General features: G+C 34.0%; 2 protein-coding genes and 1 non-coding gene across 3 annotated transcripts in view; 2 read left to right on the top strand and 1 right to left on the bottom strand.

Annotated features, from left to right (window-relative positions):
* On the top strand, nt 14,625–16,770 carry LOC109830118 (F-box/kelch-repeat protein At1g67480-like). Its single transcript, XM_020397275.1, is given in 3 exon segments — nt 14,625–15,274; nt 15,989–16,068; nt 16,071–16,770. Coding segments are annotated over 3 exon segments (1,119 nt in total). The 5' UTR covers nt 14,625–14,759; the 3' UTR covers nt 16,595–16,770.
* Nucleotides 17,316–17,388, top strand: TRNAR-ACG. Its single transcript has one exon. It is a non-coding gene; the product is annotated as a tRNA-Arg (tRNA).
* LOC109830117 (uncharacterized protein At3g27210-like) overlaps nt 19,201–21,534 on the bottom strand; it is a 4,151-nt gene continuing 1,817 nt past the window's right edge. The window contains exons 2-3 of the mRNA XM_020397274.1: nt 19,947–20,027; nt 19,201–19,857 (exon numbers count right to left, since the gene is read on the bottom strand). Of these exons, the coding sequence (XP_020252863.1) occupies nt 19,430–19,857; nt 19,947–20,027 (509 nt within the window). The 3' untranslated portion in view covers nt 19,201–19,429. The remainder of the gene's footprint in view (nt 19,858–19,946; nt 20,028–21,534) is intronic.

Genomic DNA, 21,534 nt, shown 5'->3' with positions numbered 1-21,534 from the left:
CTACGTGAACCATGTTTAGCTTAACAATTTAAAAAAACTAATATTAATAAAATATATAAAACATAAAAAAAATATTAGTTTGTTAAGATAAAGAAATTACAAGTAGATAACATATTATAATACATGAAGTATTACAAAAAAACCATAAAAAGTTTAAAATTACAGAAAAGACCCTGAAAAGTTCAAAATTATAAAACTCATCCAAATGTCTCAAAACTTAAAATAGAAAACATGAAATTAAAAAATTAACATCAGTTTGCAAAGAATTTAAAATTTACAGTTAACACCTCAATGTCTCAAAAATTATAGAAACACCCTCAAAAGTTTAAATTACAAACAAGCACATTAAAATTCTAAAATTTTAAAACTTACAAACAACACAGATGAATTCAAGAGATTACCATGATACACCTAAAATTTTTAACATTTAAATTTAAATTTTTTAATTAACACCCTTAATATCTCTAAAGTTATAAAAACACCTTCAAAAGTTTAAAAAAAAGTTTTAAAATTGCAGAAAAGACCCTGAAACGTTCAAATTTATAAAACTCATCCAAATGTCTCAAAACTTAAAATAAAAAACATGAAATTAAAAAATTAACATCAGTTTGCAAAGAATTTAAAATTTACAGTTAACACCTCAATGTCTCAAAAATTATAGAAACACCCTTAAAAGTTTAAATTACAAACAAGCACATTAAAATTCTAAAATTTTAAAACTTACAAACAACACAGATGAATTCAAGAGATTACCATGATACACCTAAAATTTTTGACATTTAAATTTAAATTTTTTAATTAACACCCTCAATATCTCAAAAATTATAGAAACACCTTCAAAAGTTCAAATTAAAAAAAACCACCCTAAAATTCTAAAATTTGTAAATAAAATAAGATAAATTCAAGATATTAACCTTAGACACCTAAAAAATTAAAAGTTGCCAAAATTAACCTCAAAATTTTTAAAAAACTCCTTCAAAATTTAAAAATCGTAAAAAAAACTCTAAATTTTCAAAATTTTTAACTAGCACACATCAAATTCGTCGATTGGTAGACCGCTGAAATTTAAAATTTTTCAAAATTAATCTATAGTTTTAATAATTACAAAAGATACTCTTAAAATTTTAGAGTTACAAGAAATATACTAACATTTAAAAAATTATCACCAATACATGAAACATAGAATTTACAACTACCAAACTTAAAAGTAAATTTTTTTAAAAACTCTTTCAAAATTTTAAAAATTATAAATCACACCCTCAAAGTTCAAAACCACAAAAATGGGCTAAAATTTTAAAACTTGGCAAAGAAAAGTGTAATTGTTTGGTATTTTTCATATATATATATTTTAAAAAATTATCACCAATACATGAAACATAGAATTTACAACTACCAAACTTAAAAGTAAATTTTTTTAAAAACTCTTTCAAAATTTTAAAAATTATAAATCACACCCTCAAAGTTCAAAACCACAAAAATGGGCTAAAATTTTAAAACTTGGCAAAGAAAAGTGTAATTGTTTGGTATTTTTCATATATATATATATTAAAATTTCTAATTTAGGGATTTACTATCCATTTTCAGCATCTAAGAATAGTCTAAGTTGATACTGGTAAACAAAAACAATAAGAATTGATTAAAAACATCCGGTTAATGGATAAAATTTTAAAAATATTATAGATTAAAAATTATCGACACTATATAAATTAAAGTAATTTCATATAATTTTAGTAATAAGTTGGGGTAGCCAAAATACATTCGTAACATTAATTGATAGATGTTTAAATCCATAGAAATGATAAAACACTATAATATTATACCTTAGCATTAATTGATTTTAATTTAGAAACTTTAATCTTTGACGTTAATAATATTTATAGGGTAAAAGAATACAAGGAATTACATATGGAGAAACTATTAGAATATTTAGAGATAACTTTAAAAGAATTGAGTTATTTCCATTGCAAATGGGAAAGTGATGGAAATAAATCTAAAATTCAGAAAACGTCAATGAATCACTTGAATTGGCATTAACATAAGACATATCTATTAATGAAGCACTGAATGAGTTACATTAAAAAATAATTTAATAACTTTATCCTAATCAAAGAAAAAATCTCCATGGAAGACATAAGAAAAATTAGTAAGTATTCATAAATTCCATACTGTGTTCTTCAAATTAAATATTAATATTATAATCTAAGAGAAATTAGTAATGAATAATGCAGGTATTTATTTTAGATCTTTATGAAAAATGATAAGGATAGAGCAAAGGTAATATTATTGAAATAACAGAAATTCTTATTGGATGCACATCAGAAGAATTCATTTTAGAGGAAAATAAAGAGATAGCTTCTAATTTATTTAAGTAATAAATTAGGAACACAAAGAATTTTATATATATGAAATTAATATTTATTCTCATTGAAATAGAAAAAAATCAAAGTCTATATTTTGAGCAGTTTGTGTTGAACATCATAAGTACATTTGACTTCTTTGTAAAGTTAAATGAGATGATAAAAAATTAACGAGCCCAGGAAAGATAATAGCATAAAAAATACAAAATTAGCCTGATGTCACAATTGATGTAGATGATGAAGACAATACTCTAGAATTGTCCGAGAAATGATAAATGATAAACCTGAAGAAGGATTGATCTTAACTCAATAAAAAATAAAATAGAAGAAATAAAAACAATATTTTATGAATATTTTATAGAATAGTTTAATTATTTTGAGTGAAATTAGGAATCTTTAGAAGGGAGTTTCATGAATTTTTTTCAGTACTTTTATATTCTTATGTGGATGTTTTTATCATATAAAAGTATACTAGAGTTAGCATTAATCTTTAATTTATATTTTTTTATGAAGTCTATCAATGATTAGGAATAAACTTCATATTCTCTTTTGCATCGTTTTAACATACTTTAAATCAATCATTTTGCCATATTGGTTTTAAATATTCACCTTCCTTGTATAACACTATTTTAATATTTTTCACTTTGCAATGCTATACTTTCTCAAATAAAGCTTAGTTTCATATCGGTCAAAAATAATATGAAAATTCAAATTATTTTTAAATTATATTTGTTTTTTGTCAATTCAAATATCAACATGAAAATTTAAATTGGGTGTATCCCATTTAAACAAACATAAAAAAATAATCGGGATGTAAGAGTTTAAAGAAAAAAATGAGCACAAACTGCCAAAAATACTTAATCATGGTATTAAATCACGTGCATTGCACGTGTGTAAAAACTAGTCAATGATAAAAGCACATGTTGACTTTCGTGTCAGCTTCACATAGTTATGTCCCCGGAAACGTAGCCCCTGAACGCGGGGGGAAAAATATCATAGAGATGCGAGGACTCTTTATTAAAAAAAGGTATATGCGGAAACTGAGTTGCACATACATTTATATTTTGTTTGAAATGATCGATATTCTACCTGTTAATACTAATTTTATTGTTCGTACGTACTTGCTTTTACCCATACCGTGTTGAGGCAATTTCCAGGAGCCCACATGAAATCTCCTCATGTTTCTCAGTTCAAGAAACAGTTCAAAAAAAAATATTAGTGGAGTTTCGCAACTTTTGAAGGATGCTGTTACGGGAACCGTATGATTTCTTGGAACCATGGACAGTTGTGTGAGCGTCCGCAAGAAAATATGATTGTACAATGAGAGCCCAATTATACATGAATTTGTGGTGTAATAATGCGCGCGCAAACATAACTTGCCAATTATCATTAATAAGAGTGTCATGAAATCTCCTCATGTTTCTCAGTTCAAGAAACAGTTCAAAAAAAAATATTAGTGGAGTTTCGCAACTTTTGAAGGATGCTGTTACGGGAACCGTATGATTTCTTGGAACCATGGACAGTTGTGTGAGCGTCCGCAAGAAAATATGATTGTACAATGAGAGCCCAATTATACATGAATTTGTGGTGTAATAATGCGCGCGCAAACATAACTTCTCCTCATGTTTCTCAGTTCAAGAAACAGTTCAAAAAAAAATATTAGTGGAGTTTCGCAACTTTTGAAGGATGCTGTTACGGGAACCGTATGATTTCTTGGAACCATGGACAGTTGTGTGAGCGTCCGCAAGAAAATATGATTGTACAATGAGAGCCCAATTATACATGAATTTGTGGTGTAATAATGCGCGCGCAAACATAACTTGCCAATTATCATTAATAAGAGTGTAGCGTATCTTTCACTGGAGGTGAGGGGTGTCGATGTCACGCCAATTAATTATATAAAGAAAAAGATATCATCAATTGCACGGACACAAATGAAATCTCCCTCCCCCAGCCTTCACCTCCCCCGAGCATCCGGGCAGGACCAATTCTTTTGAGATCACGCTGCCCAAAATTCCGACGGGCAGCCCGTCATCTTTTCTCATCTCACCCCTCCCATTGACATATTTAAATAACAGGGGTTATCAAAGCACACCCTAAATAGGGGACCCAAGAAGGGGACAAATGAGCCGCTCCCCTCCGGTTGGATGATGCACTGTTCATCCAACAACGCATTATCCAACCAAAAGGGGGCAGCTCATATGCCCCCCTTGAGTCCCCTATCTGGGGTTCCCAGGGCATTAATCTTCTTCTATTTATAGTGTAAATTAGTGAATCACCGTAATCATACGTGGAATAGTTCTGATAGGATCTGTACTACGAAGGAAGGGTTGATGTAGCATATTTAAAAGAGAATTGTCAAATTACACAAAATTGATGTAGTATATTTAGAAGAGAATTGTCAAATTTCACAAGATTAATTTATAGATAATGATGTATGGTGTAGCCGAACCGGAATAAAGAAACGATAGAACCTACTTCCAAGAAAAATAAAGGCCGTCACTTGTCATATTCTTCCATTGAACGGCAATTGTTTTATTCTATAGTAAGCGTTTTTTTTAATATTAGTCCCTCAAAGTTTCACAATTATAATTAGTTTCTTTAAATATTTAATTGGGTTAAAATTAGTCCTCCACTTTTCATATTTTCAAAAGTTCCCCTAATCTTTTAACATGCTGCCAATAAAACGACTAACTTCGAAATATTTAAAAGATCCAAAGGAACAATTTCAACATATGAATATTTGGAGAATAGTTTAAAATATTAAGATTTGGTGGACTAATTTCAAAAAAAAAAAAAAATGAAGATTCGGGACTGATATCGAAAAACCCCTAAATATATCTTTTTCATTCAACAACCTTATCCCCAGATAATTTGTCCGACAAGCTTTTCATGTTGCTCTTTCACACGGAAGGAATTTTGTATTTACGGTCTATTTTCATTTTAGTCCGCGTCATTTTTCTTACTTTAGCTTTCATCGATTTGATGGCCAAATTAGCGTGCGAGTGACAAAGGAGGCGAAGAGACGGCTAACTGAAAAAGAAATGGACCGGCATCTTGTCCCGTTCGTGTTATCTAACTCTTAATTAAAATTTTGAATACCCTTGTCCGTATAAATTTTTTAGAAATTTATTTTCCTCCTTGTAGTTTTCTTCGAGATTTTTTTCTTTCTTTTTCTTCTTCTAGCTAAAATGTCATTATCTCACATTGGAGAAAATAAATGATTGTTCGGATGGTGGATTTTTAATGTCAAAATGATGTGATAAATGCCTACTTGTGGGAGAACAAAAATATTGATGTAGACTCTCGATCTGATCTTTATTAGCATGATTTGAACAGATTGACACGAACCTTTCACTCTCCGTTTTAAACCAAACTGTGTTACATTTATAACTTTTAATAAGAAAAATATCTTAAGGACCCCAAAATATGGGACCAAGGGAGTGGACAAGTGAGGTGTCCACTCCCTATTGCATAATGAACTGGTCATGCCAACTCATATGTACCCTCCAATGATTCCATATTTTGGGTCACTATAGCAACGCGCTTTTAATAAGTTACATATTACTTGGATCTGTGCTTAAATATAATTCTACTTTGGATTTTGAGATAAAACAATTACCGTTGTTGTTCGCACATGAAAATTAGGACGTCAGGGATTATTTTACTTTTAATCTTGTGTCCAAACTAAGATAGTACCTTAAGAAATTTTTTTGCAATGTTGCCCCATTTTTGATTTTTTTTTTGTTCCAATCTTTAGCGGTCATTTTTTTCACTTTTCCAATTATAAATGATTGAAAATTTTTTGCATTGAACTGCAGCAAAAACAATCTCTATTTAGCAGTATACACAGCCAAGAGGATGGATTTAATTACTATTAAAGCCATTTTATGTAGCCGCTGTCATATTTCCTAAAAACAATATTATTTCATCACATCTCTGTTAATTCCAAAGAATAAGTGAAGTCTTAAAATTTTGGTAGAGCTTTTTGAACATATTCAAGCTTCAGCATATCAAAACTGAACTTGGTGAAAGTTTAAAATAGCATAGTAAAGTTAACCTGTTTTCTTATCATATTTTGCTATAATTTCCTTGTAACGGAGACTGTAATAAATATTCAAATCTAGACCTCAAAGAGCTTAGGACATTTGATTTTGATGGACTGCACGTGTACATCGTAACTTAAAGGGGGTGGAAATGAATAAGCTCCAAAACAAGGCCTTTTACTCCTAGTCCACCACATCTTAATATTTTGACATCCAGTCCTCCAATCATTAAAGTTGCACAGTTAGCTCCCTCAATTCTTACAAGTTGATGCGAAACCAGATCTTCAAATCACTGAAAAACTCCTATTTGGTCGGCCAATTTTTATAATTTATTTCCAACTAATTCTCTAATCAAGCGTAGCATTCACAAAAGAATAAATTTTCACTGTAGACCCAAATGAGATTTTAATTACCAAAATCGACTGTTTTTTTTAATTACCAAAATCGACCCATTTTATGCCACGTAGGATTAATCATGTTTCCTAATTAGTCGGGGTTGCCAACCCCGACTATTTAGGAGTTGTTAAACCCCAACTAATCAGGTTTTAAGGCTTCTAATTGGGGTTTAACAATTCCTAAACAGTCGGGGTTGTCAACCCCGACTAATTAGGAAACATGATTAATCCTACGTGGCATAAAACGGGTCGATTTTGATAATTAAAAAAAAACAGTCGATTTTGATAATTAAAATCTCATTTGGGTCTACAGTGAAAATTTATTCTTCACAAAAAGTGTAAGAATTGGAGTGGCCATGATTGAGGGACTAATATAAAAGTATGAAAGATATAAGGGACCATTACCGAAAAATCCCAAACAAGAACAACTAGGATAGGACAGCTTTCCTTCGGTTGGCTTGGTAACCTACAGAGTCAAAATTTCTATTTATATATTTTAGCGGAACCAGTGACGAGCTCATCTGCTGGCATTTCTATCCTCATCCTCTCACACCCTTTTATCTAAATTCTCTCTCAATCTCATTCTCAATCCCAGTTTGAATTCTCCCTTAAAGGTATCATCTTTTGTTCAATCCTTGATTCAGTCTCTTTAATACTTTCTTCTTCTTCTTTTTTGGGTGCATTTTTAGATCTGTGTTTGATCTGGCTCTAACTGATTATTTGAAGAAATCTTGCGAAATCGATAGGGTAATGAAATGTTGCTGTCATAGTTCGAATTAGGTTATCTTTTAGAGTTGATGGAGTAAAGGAAGGATCTTTGTTGTTTTGTCGTATTTCTGAGCTTACCCAGATCTGTGATATTGTTTATTATGATGTTTTTCTTCTGGAATTAGCTCACGCGATGAAAAAAAAAGGGAGGAATTTTATTGTTTAGTACAGTGCTTATTGCTTTGCATCTTGGATATAGGTGTAATGGAGAAGTTATACAATCTTTAAATTTTTATATAGTCACAATCTTGCCCATATTGCTTTTTTTTTTCCTGAGCTATATGATGAGGGGACAGAAATAGTAGGAAAGTTTCAGATCTACATAGCTTTACCTGGAAATTTATCATTTATTCCAATAGCAAGTAATCTTTAAGGAAATTATAGAGGTAACTTTTCTCAGCTTATTTTTTTAATAGTTTAAATTTGTTTTAAGGAGAAATTAGAAACATTGTGCTCTTTTACTGCAGGCTTTAATTTATACCCATTTGGAAGCTTAGTAGTTGATCTTTTTTCTATTCAATTCTAGAGTTTTATGCTTTAAGTTTGAGATTGCACCTGTTATTGTTCTCTATCTACCTACTTCATATTCAATTTGAAGTATCAGCCTTGCCTATTATTCTCCAAATTTTCTACAGAAATTCTTGATTATAATTAGCTTCATGATTCGGTACAATTTTTTCTTATTAATTATGCCAATAATAGATAAGTGTAGGTATGACGAAAATGGGGACAAACAGGACTTATATAGTCGTGGAAACATTTATAGAGCTATTTCTTGTTCTAAAGTTGTCATATTGAAGGTTTTTCCGGTTTAATATTTCTCATGAGAAATATTGTCAACTAGGATATTATTGCTCAAACTATTTGAAATATGAGGTCTGTTATTTTTCTGCTTTCTTTAATTTTATTTAGCATACGGTTGTAAATGTAACAACTACATATATTAGTAATCATTGAGCATAATTTTTTTCCTACTCGATTGGATCCTCTCTAAATGAATAAAAAAGTGGCCAATTGTGGTAAGTGTAGCATTATTCATGGTTGAGATCAGTGGCAGATGCAGGATTTGTCCCAGTAATGTCCCTATATAATTTATCATGATTGTAGTTGGAATCTACATTGACAATTGTATGACTTTATCCCTTTTAGTAGCGTTCTACCCCAATTCTAGTAGTGTCCTTAGTAATAAATACAAGTAGAAAGAAATAAAACTATAGACAATTCAGTATTGTCCTGTGACACCACTAGACACTATGCGGCTCCGTTAGTGGTTGAGATAGACACTTTGTTGTTAAGATTGGCTACACTGAAAGCAGGGAGGAGGGGCCAACTAATGTTGACGAAAAGAAAAGAGCAGGCACCGAAAGAAAAAATCAGAGTCAAAGAGAAGGTGAGTGGGCCCTACCATGGGCTCCACCACGGGCCCCACCACTAATAAATTATTAGTGCATACTGTTTTCCCAAACACTATAAATAGGCCCACAAATCTTTAGAAAAGATCATCCCAAAAATAACTTCTCTTATAGAAGAGTAAAAGAGAAAAGAAAGACAGAGAAAAGGTCTTAATGAGAGAAAATTATGAGCAATTTTCAGAGTTAAATTTGTGATACAAGTTGTCTGTAAAAAACTCTTGTAAATTTTCTCTTCTTAGTGAAAGATATGTATTAGCCCGTGGACGTAGGCAATTTTGTGTCGAATTACGTTAAATTTACGTGTTCTTTTATTGCTCACTTATTTTGTTTTCTCATAAATCTAGTTATAGGGAAAATTTGTGTAATTTTCCAACAACTGCTATCAAAGCTTTGGTTGTGATTTTTGTCAATTTTCTGCAAAGTCACTATTCATTTGAATAGTAAATTTTATGAATAGTAAAACTTTGCCAGTGGTACCAACTTGTTGGCAAAGGTGTATTAATACATGGTGGTTCGCAGAAACAGTCAGAAAAGATCCATAGGGTGCCAGATTCGAGTGAGAGCGATGGCTGCAGACGAAGGGAATGTGAAAATTGAGAAGTTCGATGGTGCGAATTTTGATTTTTAGAAAATGCAGATCGAAGATTATCTGTATCAGAAGAAACTGTATCAACCTCTCTCAGGAACTAAGCCAGATGACATGAAGGATGAAGAGTGAGTTCTTCTTGACAGATAAGCTCTTAGAGTTATCCGATTGACGCTATCCCGCAACATTGCTTTCACAACAAAGCAAAGGAAAAGATCACGTCGGGTCTTATGGCGGCTCTCTGTAGTATGTATGAAAAGTCATCTGCCTCAAACAAAGTTCACTTGATGAGATAGTTATTCAATTTGCGGATGACAAAATGCGTATCGATAGCTCAGCATCTCATTGAACTCAATACAGTTACAACCCAGTTGAGTTCAGTTGGAATTGAGTTTGATGAAGAAGTACGAGTATTGATACTTTTGTCTTCTCTATCAGAAAGTTAGAATGCTAAGTAGCTCGTCGAGAAACAATAAGTTGAAATTTGATAATGTTCGTGATCTGGTTCTTAGTGAAGAAATTCGGCAGAGAAAATCGAGTGAAACATCAACCTCTTCAGCTTTATACGGAGTCTAAGGGGAGAACTTCAGAAAGAAGTTCAAGTCGCGATAGATCGAAATCTAGAAGGAGTAAATCTAGATCGGGAAAGAAAGATTTTAACTGTTATAATTGTGACAAGAAGGGTCATTTCAAGGAGGAGTGTCGAGCATCGAAGAAAAATATCGACGCACAAGAATCTGTCAACGTGACCGAGAAAGGAGGTGATGCTATGATTCTAAGCGTCAACAATCCAATTGAATCATTGATTCTTGATTTAGGGGCATCCTTCTATGCCACCCCATGCCTAGAAATCATAGAGAACTACATCAACGGTGATTTCAAAAAAGTACATTTAGCAGATGATGAAACCTTGAAGATAGTTAGTAAGGGAGATATCCGATTAAAATTGTCAAATCAGATCAAATGGAAGCTACAAGGAGTGAGACATATCCCTAACCTTAAAAGGAATTTGATCTCTGTGGGACAACTAGATGGAGAGGGTTGCTGTACAACATTCTCAGGTCATGAATGGAAGATTACCAAAGGAGCACTCGTCATTGCTCGAGGTAAGAAAAATGGTACTCTCTATGTAACCTTTAACTTAGAAACTATTATTGTAGTAACAGATACAGATGAAAAATCAAACCTATGACACTAAAGGCTTGGCCATATAAGCGAGAAAGGGATGAAGACACTTTTATCGAAAGGGAAGCTATCGGATCTGAAGAGTGTAAATGTTGGCCTATGCGAGGATTGCATCTTTAGCAAACAAAAAAGTCAGTTTTGCAAAGATTGGCAAGACACCCAAGGCAAAAAAGTTAGAACTGGTTCATAACTGACGTATGAGGACCATCTCCAGTTCAATTTCTTACAGGCTCACTGTACTATGTCATCTTCATTCATGATTCTACAAGAAAGATGTGAGTCTATTTTCTGAAGAAGAAATCAGAAGTTTTTGATACATTCAGAAAATAGAAGGCTATAGTGGAAAATAAAACTGATATGAAGAAAAAGCGGTTAAAGTCAGACAATGAAGGAGAGTACAAAGACAGTAGATTCAAAGAATTTTGGGCAAACAACGAAATCAAGATAGAGAAAATAGTTCTAATGACACCACAACAGAATGACGTAGCGGAGCGCATGAACAGAATTTTGAATGAACGTGCCAGAAACATGAGGATACATGCCAGGTTGCCCAAGTTCCTATGTGTTGAAGCTATTAATACCGCAACCTACCTAATCAACCACGGACCCTTAGTTCCTTTGGATGGTGGAATACCGAAAGAAGCTTGGAGCAGAAAAGAGGTAAACCTTTCGCATTTAAGTGTTTTTGGTTGTATCTCTTATGTATACATAGATTCTGCTAAAAGAAATAAACTTGATAATAAATCTAACAAATGTGTTTTTGTTGGTTATAGTGGTGATGAGTTTGGTTACCGGTTTTGGGAGTATGAAAATCGAAAGATCATTAGAAACAGAGATGTCATATTCAATGAGAATGTGATGTACAAAGACATGCAAGAAAAATCTAGTATGTCGTTTGAAGAAGAGTTTGTATGGATTAAAACAAGCTCTCAGGCAGTGGTACAAGAAGTTTGACAGCTTTATGAGCAGTAACGGTTTTACTAGATGCCAAGCAGATCATTGTTGCTATCTCAAGAGGTTTGACAATAACTTTATTATTTTATTATTATACGTTGATGACATGTTCGTTGTAGGTTCAGATCTGCAAGAGAATATAAATTTGAAACCAAAATTGTCAAAGCAGTTCGCAATGAAAGATCTTGGCGTTGCAAAGCAGATTCTTAGAATGAGAATCAAGAGAGACGAAGTCTGGGACTTTGATGTTATCACAGGCTGAGTACATCAACAAAGTACTCTCTAGGTTACAATATGCAAGATGCTAAACCAGTGAGTATATCTTTAGGTGTTCATTTTAGACTTTCTAAAGAGTAGTCACCAAAGACAGAGGAAGAGAGTGCACACATGGTAAAGGTCCCGTACGCTTCAACAATTGGAAGTCTGATGTATGTCATGGTTTGTACAAGATCAGATATTGCTCAAGCAGTAAGAGCTATTAGCATGTACATGAATAATTCGGGTAAGGTACACTGGGAAACAGTCAAATGAATCCTCAGATATTTACGGGGCACCACAGATAAAACACTTTGTTTCAAATGTAGAGATACAATACTAACAGGTTATGTGGATGCTGATTTAGCAAGAAATGTTGATATCAAAAAGAGCACTACAGGGTATGTTTATACTCTAGGAGGCACTGCAGTGAGTTGGGTTTTTCAACTGCAGAAGATAGTTGCTCTCTCTACAAACTGAAGCAGAATATGTTGCTGTTACAGAAGCCAACAATAAAATGGTTTGGTTTCAAAGTTTTTTGGATGAATTAGGTAAGAAACAAGAAGATGATGTCTTATATTGTAATAGTCAAAGTGTTATTCATCTAGCGAAGAATCCGTCTTTTTATTTCAGAACGAAGCACATACATGTGCGGTATCATTTTATCTGATCACTTTTGGAAGATGAAATTTTAAAACTTGAAAAGATCAGTAGAGTTCAAAATCCGGCAGACATGATGACAAAGACAGTGACTACTGACAAACTAAAGCTGTGTTTAGCTTCAGTTGGCCAACACAGCTTCAGTTGGCCTGCAATAGTATTAAGATCGGGGAAGAGCTGCTGTATAGATCGAGATGTGAAGACGAATTGAAATCAGTCTTCAAGTAGGAGATTGTCAAGATTGGTTGCACCGAAAGCAATGGGGGGAGGTGGCAGCTAATGTTGATAAAAGGAAAATGGCAGGCATCGAAAAAAGAAACCAGAGTCAAAAAGAAGGTGAGCGGGCCCTACCACGGGCCCCACCACTAATAAATTATTAGTGCATAGTATTTTCCTAAACACTATAAATAGGCCCATAAATCTTCAGAAAAAATCATTCTAGAAACAACTCCTTTTATAGAAGAGTAAGAGAGAGAAAAGAAAGAGAAAATGCTTAATGAGAGAAAATTATGAGCACTTTTCAGAGTGAAATTTGGGATACAAGTTGTGTGTAAAAAACTCTTATATTTTATCCTCTTAGTGAAAGATCTGCAGCAGCCCGTGGAGGTAGGTAATTTTGTGTCGAACCACGTTAAATTTGTGTATCCTTTTATTGCACACTTATTTTGTTTTCTCATAAATCTGGTTATTGGGGAATTTGTGTAATTTCCCAACAACGTTTATGAGATAAGTGTGGTTGTGATTTCTGTCAATTTTCTGCAAGGTACATGAATAGTAACTTTCATGTATAACTAGATTTATGAAAAAGCGAAATAAGTACGTAATAAAATGACACGTAAATTTAACGTGGTTCAAATTGCCTACGTCCACGTGCTGCTACAGATCTTTCACTAAGAGGAGAAAGTTTACAAGAGTTTTTTACACACAACTTGTATCCCAAATTTCACTCTGAAAATTGCTCCCAATTTTTTCTCACTGGGGCATTTTCTCTTTGCATTTCTTTTCTCTCTCTTACTCTTCTATAAGAGGAGTTGTTTCTGGGATGATCTTTTTCTGAAAATTTGTGAGCCTATTTATAGTGTTTGGGAAAACACTATGCACTAATAATTTATTAGTGGTCACCTTCTTTTTGACTCTGATTTCTTCTTTTGGCGCTTGCTCTTTTCCTTTTGTCTACATTAGCTGCCCCCCACCCCCCTTTGCTTTCGGTGCAGCCAATCTTTCATGATTCTGTGTTCTGCATTTCTATTATAGATATTTCCATAATCACACTCTTTACCTCCATCCTTTTTTTGGGTGTGGCGGAGGGAAAATAAATTTATAGAGGGGGAAGAAAAGAGTACTTTTATTAGTCAAGCATGAGGAAAATAAGTTATATTCACTCCTCATGTACATTATATTATACACAGACACACAAAGGGAGGGATCCTATTGAAGATCCAGATTTTTTATCATGAGCTTCATGTTGCAAATGATTCAGGATTGACATTTATTTGTTAATAAAAATGCGACCAGTGATCATAGGAATACATTCATTGATCTATTATATGCTTCACACTTCTAAAATGCTCTAGAGGTTACCAATCTCTATTCAGCGTTTGAGATTTTATTTTAATTTTAATTTTGTGGATCCAGCAAATCCACTTTATTTAGATTTATATTCTAATATATTCATTTTTGTTGCAGTAGTTCAACATAATGGATGTCTCCGGGGGCTAAATATTTTTATTTTACGGTCTTGTCTGGTATATAATATCTTCCTCTTACTCCGTGTTTTTCTCTTTGTTTAAATAACTTATTGATCTGAGACGGCTGATTGGACACTACTTAGATATTGGGGCAATGTGTGCACAAGAGAACAATTCTAACAGCGGGAAGGAAGAGATCAGGGTTTATCTTTCTATCTGTGGCACTATTTCTCACAGAAGGAGTTCTGGAATGGCATATAAAGCAGCCCAAACAAAGTTCGGAGCTTTACTCAAATTCACACCCCGAGTTTTCCACATTGCCCCATCTTTCAAGCCTTGGTCTCTTAAAATCCCTATAAATGATGGATACCACGAATCGCTGATCTCCGATCTCTGCTATTTATAACTTCTCCAAACAATTGCAATCTCTGAGCTTCTCACTTCAAGCGATCGATGCCTTGCCATGACATTTTAAGTAGACAATTTGCTGACTCAGAGATGTGTTTCTCTACTGAAATTCAAAATAAGTTGAAAATTTCCACAGTAATTAAAAGAGAAACTAGAGATTTGTACTGCCCAATTTTGCCGGGATTACCTGAGGATGTGGCGAAATTTTGCCTTGCACTTGTACCTCGAAGTTACCTCCCTGTTATGAGTACTGTTTGCAAAAAATGGAGGTCCTTCATTCAAAGCAAGGAGTTCATTACTGTGAGGAAAGAAGCTGGTAAGCTTGAGGAATGGCTTTATGTATTGATTGGTGATGCTGAAGGAAAAGGAAGCCATTGGGAGGTTCTGGGGAGATTTGGAGGTGAAAAACAGATTTTGCCGCCAATGCCTGGCCCTATAAAAGCTGGCTTTGGAGTTACTGTTGTCAATGGAAAGCTTTTGATTATGGCCGGTTATTCTGTGGATATTGGCACTGCTTGTGTTTCTGCAGATGTTTATCAATATGACTGTCGACTCAACAGGTATGTGACCAATTAGTAATATTCTGAGCATTCATACTATTAAATTTTGTCTCAAACTATCAAATTTTATTTTTCTGTTTTATACGAAATTTTAGGTCATGTCATGTTAATTTATATATACATTGGCACTACTGTTGGTGGAGTGGACAGTTTAGTTATGTTGGATATCTCTATGTTCATGTCTATGTAGTACCCATGTTTCGGCGTGTGCATGCGCTTATCACATTGTAGTTCGAAGATGGGTTTTATATATGTCATCCCGTATGGCTATTTGGTGTCCCATTTCTATCTTTTCCTTTTAAAGACATCTTAAGGTCAGTTGAAAGTAGGATCTTAACATTGTCTGAGATTAACAGGAAAGTGCTATTCTAGGAGTTTTTTTTTTCTTAAAAGCCTCAAAAATGATTTCTAGCATATAATAAGCTCGACATTTTTCTTCGAGCTCTTCATAGTTGAATATATTTTCATGACAACAATGATAATAGCCATTTGTATGTAAATTCACACATCCATATACATGCAGACACACACATCCATTCATGCATACACATAGTTGCCAAAAGGAAGCAGGTGCCAAAGCATACCTACAACTTCTTTCATCTTCCTCTTCACATAAATTAACTTCTAGCAAGTATGCATCTTTCAATGGATTCAATCAAAACTAATAATTATACTATAAATTACTTTCTCTGAATTACACAATATCTTTCCCAGCTGGAGCACACTAGCCAAGATGAACATCGCCCGCTTCGACTTCGCCTGCACAGAAGTCAACGGCCTCATCTACGTCGCTGGAGCCTCTCAAGTGCCGAAATCTACGACCCCGACACAAATCAATGGACACTAATCGAAAGCCTTCGGCGTCCAAGATGGGGTTGCTTTGCCTGTGGCTTCAAAGACAAAGTCTACATAATGGGTGGTCGTTCAAGCTTCACTATAGGCCACTCTAAATTTATCGACATCTATAATTCTAAGAATCATACATGGCTAGAGTTGAAGAATGGGTGTGTTATGGTCACCGCTCATGCTGTTATCGGCAAGAGGTTGTTTTGTATTGAGTGGAAGAACCAGAGGAAGCTGGCGGTGTTTGATTTGGACGAGAATTCGTGGAATAAGGTCGAGCTTCCGCTGACTGGGAGTTTGGCTGTAGGGTTTAGGTTTGGGATTCTTGATGGGAAGCTGCTCTTGTTTTCGATGAAGGAGGATCTAGGGTATCAAACATTGGTATATGACCCAGAGGCGGAGTCAGGGAAGGAGTGGGGGACTTCGTCGCTCAAGGCTCCGGGGTTGTGCTTGTGCACTGTGACCATTGAAGCCTAGGGCTCAAGAACGTTTAGTGTTAATGCAACGTTTCTGTGATGAAATTGGAATAAATTATGTATGACCCCCGTCTGATTTTCGATTTGGGCATGTTTTTCTTACGGCTTGGCGGTTTTGGATGGCAAAGAAAGTGGAGTTTTTTCTCTTATATAAGAAGTGTTGTTTCCTCTTGACGCGAGCATTGATTTGGTGTGTTTTGAGGCTTTTTTGAGTCTATAATAGTTATTATGATATATCACGAATAAAGAACATGAAATATCATCACGTACCAAGAATAAAGAGTAAATTCTGTAATTAAAGTTTACATATTTTAGGACAAAAATTGCCATGAGGTTTTCCGATCGACGACACGGTGTTCATCCTTTCCTTCTCAAGATTTGTGGACCTCTAATTCAAATTGGAAATCATGTTATAAATCAAATTTGGTTTGTGTTAGTTAACACATTTCCGAAACTTGGATTGTGTTAAAACACATTCCGCCGTAATGAGTTGAGCGCTATGTACGTCGGTCTGCATCTCATAGATCGACTCCTTTGTTTACTAATATATAATTAACAACTAGTTTCTTGCTGGCTTTAAAAAAAAAAATTCTCACTTTTATTATGAGATTTCTTAATTGCATTATAATATTTTTGCCGTCCGCAACAAATTACTGCAAGTAACAAATAGAGGTACGTAAGCACGTGTTCACATCACGTCAAATACAAACGCTTTCGTTCCCGACTCTGTGGCCCAATGGATAAGGCGCTGGTCTACGAAACCAGAGATTCTGGGTTCGATCCCCAGCAGAGTCGTACTTAATTCGACGAATAAGCGAATACTTAAAAAAAAAAACCATTTTTTTGAGTTTATTTTTCTTTTTTTATTTGTTTCCTTTATTATAAGAGCAAAACCAAAATATTACAGATGTGATGATGACAAGCGGGCAACAAGTTATGCCGGTAATCGTTTTTACGAGTTTGTTATACTTTTTAAAAATAGACAACGTCATATTTTGTTTTGGGATAAAAGCCATGATTGTTGAGCAAGCGTAAAGAGACAGATAACAAACACCCTACTCTCCTCATCAATAGAATTGAGACATAAAAGTAGAACGCTGCGGATGACAGAAGTGATCATTAAACATGATGGAGGGAGAAGAAGAAAAACACAACCACCACCACCACCGCCATCACAAAGCCCTCTTCAATTGATGAGTGGGCCCATTCCACACCGGGCGCCCATAAAGACAGGAACGCGCTCAAAAAACCGAAACTATGACAGCCACATGCGATTTGTCTGCAAAAGATGATCATGTCTTGAGAGTTGGAAAAAGGAAGTCCCTTGCTATTGATGAAAGGGTTAATTTGCATACAGAAGTCCCTTTCGAGTGAAACTTGTTGACCCTTTTACCCTTAAAGAATGCATACATTCGTTTGTTTGGCAAATAGGCCCCCGAGGTAGAAGGGGAAAAAAAAAATTCACTCGCGATACATCTGCCAATATCAAATTTAAGGGATAATAAGTGACACAGCGCGATGTAGTAGGTGGGGTTTGTGTGCAATTGACCATTGATTAAACTAATTTTTTTTTTTGTGTATACATATATCATAGACTATGTACGGACCAACAAATACATACAAACTTGACATTTATTTAAGTATACACATACTAACATACATGCAAGAATATACAAAAAAAGGGATATTTACCACATTAGGAGGCATTTCAAAGAGAAGCCACTAGTTAATTAATGAAAATAGATTATTGGATCCCTCAACCAAATAGAATTACTAGAAGATAAAATCATAACCCTCACCACAACTTCGGAGTTTTAGTGTAGCGGCAGGGTTCTTTGACCTGGTATCAAAGCATCGAGTTTGAATTTTGATGGCAACATATTCCTAAGTAGAATTTAAAAATGTTGATATTGCTTCATGAGTCTGGGTCTCTACCCTAGAAGGTAGTGCCAGAGTCCTTTGACAAGAATAACTCATAACTACGACATGAGGAGATGAACAATTATTTTACATGGAGATTTACATTGTGGCTTGAATGCTGAGGGCAAGTGTTATTTTACATGGAGATTTACATTGTGGCTTGAATGCTGAGGGCAAGTGTGACAGAACTTCCTTGTGATAGTTGATATACTTAATAACCATAGTGGTATAAAATGATCAATAGTTTGAGGCATAATTAACAATATAAAGTTACAAGTTACTGTATTCAACCTCCATAATGGGGTAGACCTCATACAAAAAATGCCCTAGTTTAATAACAACTAGAATTTAGCCCATACGATGCACGGATTAGTGTTTTTTTGTTAATTATGCATATTGCGTATCCTTAGTGTTCTTTGTTTATGCATATTACATAACACCTGTGTGTGCAGGTTGTGTCTTTTTGTTTAATGTTACTAAGTTTTATTTACCAACATCTATAATTGGGAAGATGTCATTCTAAAAATGCCCTAGTTTAATAACACCACCAAAGATAAGCATGTCGATAATTATCATAAATGGTTCCTTTTGAACAGTTAAATGGTAATTTGTTGCAAAATTATCAGGATGACAATACAACTAAACAACACACGGTTTCTTATCACCTGCATCAAGTAGAAGCAAGAATAAAAATTCAAATCTACCAATTTCATGTAAAGCTTCTTGATTTCTGCTACATGGGTATCTCTACACCTTAAAAGGTAAAGAACATAACATACAGAAAACCATTATTTTCTTCCCTCTCTACAAACTTTCACACACATTACGTCTTTTCTCTTGAATCTCGTTATTAATAGTATTATTTTTATAAAAACAACAGCTTAAAGAAAATTAAGAACAATAATCATACCGCCTATTATCTGCTTTCATTTACTCGAGCTGGGCTCATCTTCTGCTTCCTCCTCTCACTGAAACTACGGCTTGGCGTCAAGCCAGGAAAGCAACAGTGTTTATGCCTCCCAGCTCTCTCTTTCTTGTAATTTGAATCTCCACTCGGAGTCAGTTCACTGCTCCAAACGGAGTTAGTTCCAGAAAGATAAGGACTTTCTTGAAAAGATTTTAAAGGTTGGCCGTTATCCAGTTTCCTATCATCTGTGTTTTTGTTCGTATCAGCATGTCGGACACTCTCTTGAAGAAGGTCAAAGAGTTTCTTTTTACCGTCGTGTGGAGAAAGTTCTGATTTGGAGTCTGGATGTGTGGGGGGATTTAGGGATTTGTTCACTTGAGGAGATGTGGGGATGCTTAGCTGATGGTTTGGAGTATTACCACAAGAAGGAGTAAAGTCTGCAAAAAAGAAAATTAAATGAATGTAAACTGATAACAAGATGTAATGTACTTAAATTCATATTAAAAGATGAAATGATAATCCATACCTCCATTAACACTGAAGAAATCATCTTCACAATCAGAATCAAACCATGCCTCAGAGTCAAAGAAGCTTTCCTCTTTACCACCTGTTACTTTCACATAAACTTGAATTTTAGAGGACATAGAAGATGAAATTTGACTACTGTCAAATAAAAAAAAGAAGAAAAAGAAAAAAAAAGAATTGTCAGATGGTTTTCTTCTGAAACAACAAAAGAATATATTGATAATATTAATAATAAAGAGAGACGGAAAGAAATGAATTTTGTTCCGAGTATAATAACCTAATTGTAGACGAAGAAAGCTAGATAGTCTATACCAATATAAAGCCCTTTTCCTTTAAGAGGAAAGATCATTATTAACCACCACAGCCATTGCTTAACAACTAAAAGATAACTGTTAATTTTAAGAATGATCAAACAAGCACCTGAATCCATTTAGGGTAGCCTTTTTCTCTCAGCTTGTCATTTACATTTACATCTCATGATCGATTCCTTGCCAATTTTCAAAGAGTAAACTTCTCTCTCTTTCGTGCATAAAGCGTACGATGAATAAGTTGATCAGTCCATGTCTTTTAGTATTAACAATGTGATCATGCTTCATTCGTCTAATGTTTGACTTCCTTTAAATCAAGAATCGGATTTAAATGGCACCAGAAGCAATAGACTATTACTTAAGGGTCACCAATCAAGTGATCAAACCCGTCTTCAAGTTTTCAAGAATGGCTAAGCTAAGTTGCCAGTTTGTACTATTCCTGGTAATTTCTTTCTTCAGTAAAGTGCAGCTGATCAGACAATAGCCAACTAGACAAAAAGGAAGAATGTATTGGAGGTGACTTATAACCACCCAGGAAAAGTTAAAAAAGGAAAGAGATTTATTAACTTCCCATCAACATCAAAGAGGGACTGGGTTTTATAATTCCTACTCAGAGAAATGGATGACTTAGCATTGTCCTTTATCTTAAAAAAAAAATATTAAACAATCACATTGGCATCCTCAAACTGATTTATAACTATTTCGAGGACAAATTGCACAATCATTTTACGATGATGAAATCATCTCGCTTCATCCCAAACTTGTTGCATTGAATATGTACAGCAATAATTAGTATATAATTCAGGGATAAAATGAATTTGTATGTCCAAAAAACAATGATTATTATCTGGGTGAACTATAGTTAGCTTTATATCTTTTCTCCCATTTCTCAAACGAAATTTGTTCTAAATTCTAATTTGGTGTTGAACCCACAGATATAAGGAAAATTGAGAAATATACACAATGATACTCGCAAATAGTTCTTATCTCAAACTAAGGATACTGAGTAATTATTCAGCAAATACTGAGTAATTATTCAGCAAACCACAAACATTGTTTACATAAACATTCATAAGAAATACACAGAGAAGGAGACATCAACATCTAATCAAATGCCACACAACAAAACTTATTGTTGTTACTTATTGCTTTATTGCTGTATACTAGTAGCTGTCCTTTTCATGTTAAATTTATACTAAAGATCTAATCACATTTCTATGAATTGAGCCATTTGTAAACAGGTCTTATAGCAAAATCAAAAATTATAAATGGCTAAATATA

The sequence above is a fragment of the Asparagus officinalis genome, chromosome 2, assembly GCF_001876935.1.
Source record: "Asparagus officinalis chromosome 2, Aspof.V1, whole genome shotgun sequence".
NCBI lineage: Eukaryota > Viridiplantae > Streptophyta > Magnoliopsida > Asparagales > Asparagaceae > Asparagus > Asparagus officinalis.
This window is presented reverse-complemented; position numbering and strand designations above follow the sequence as displayed.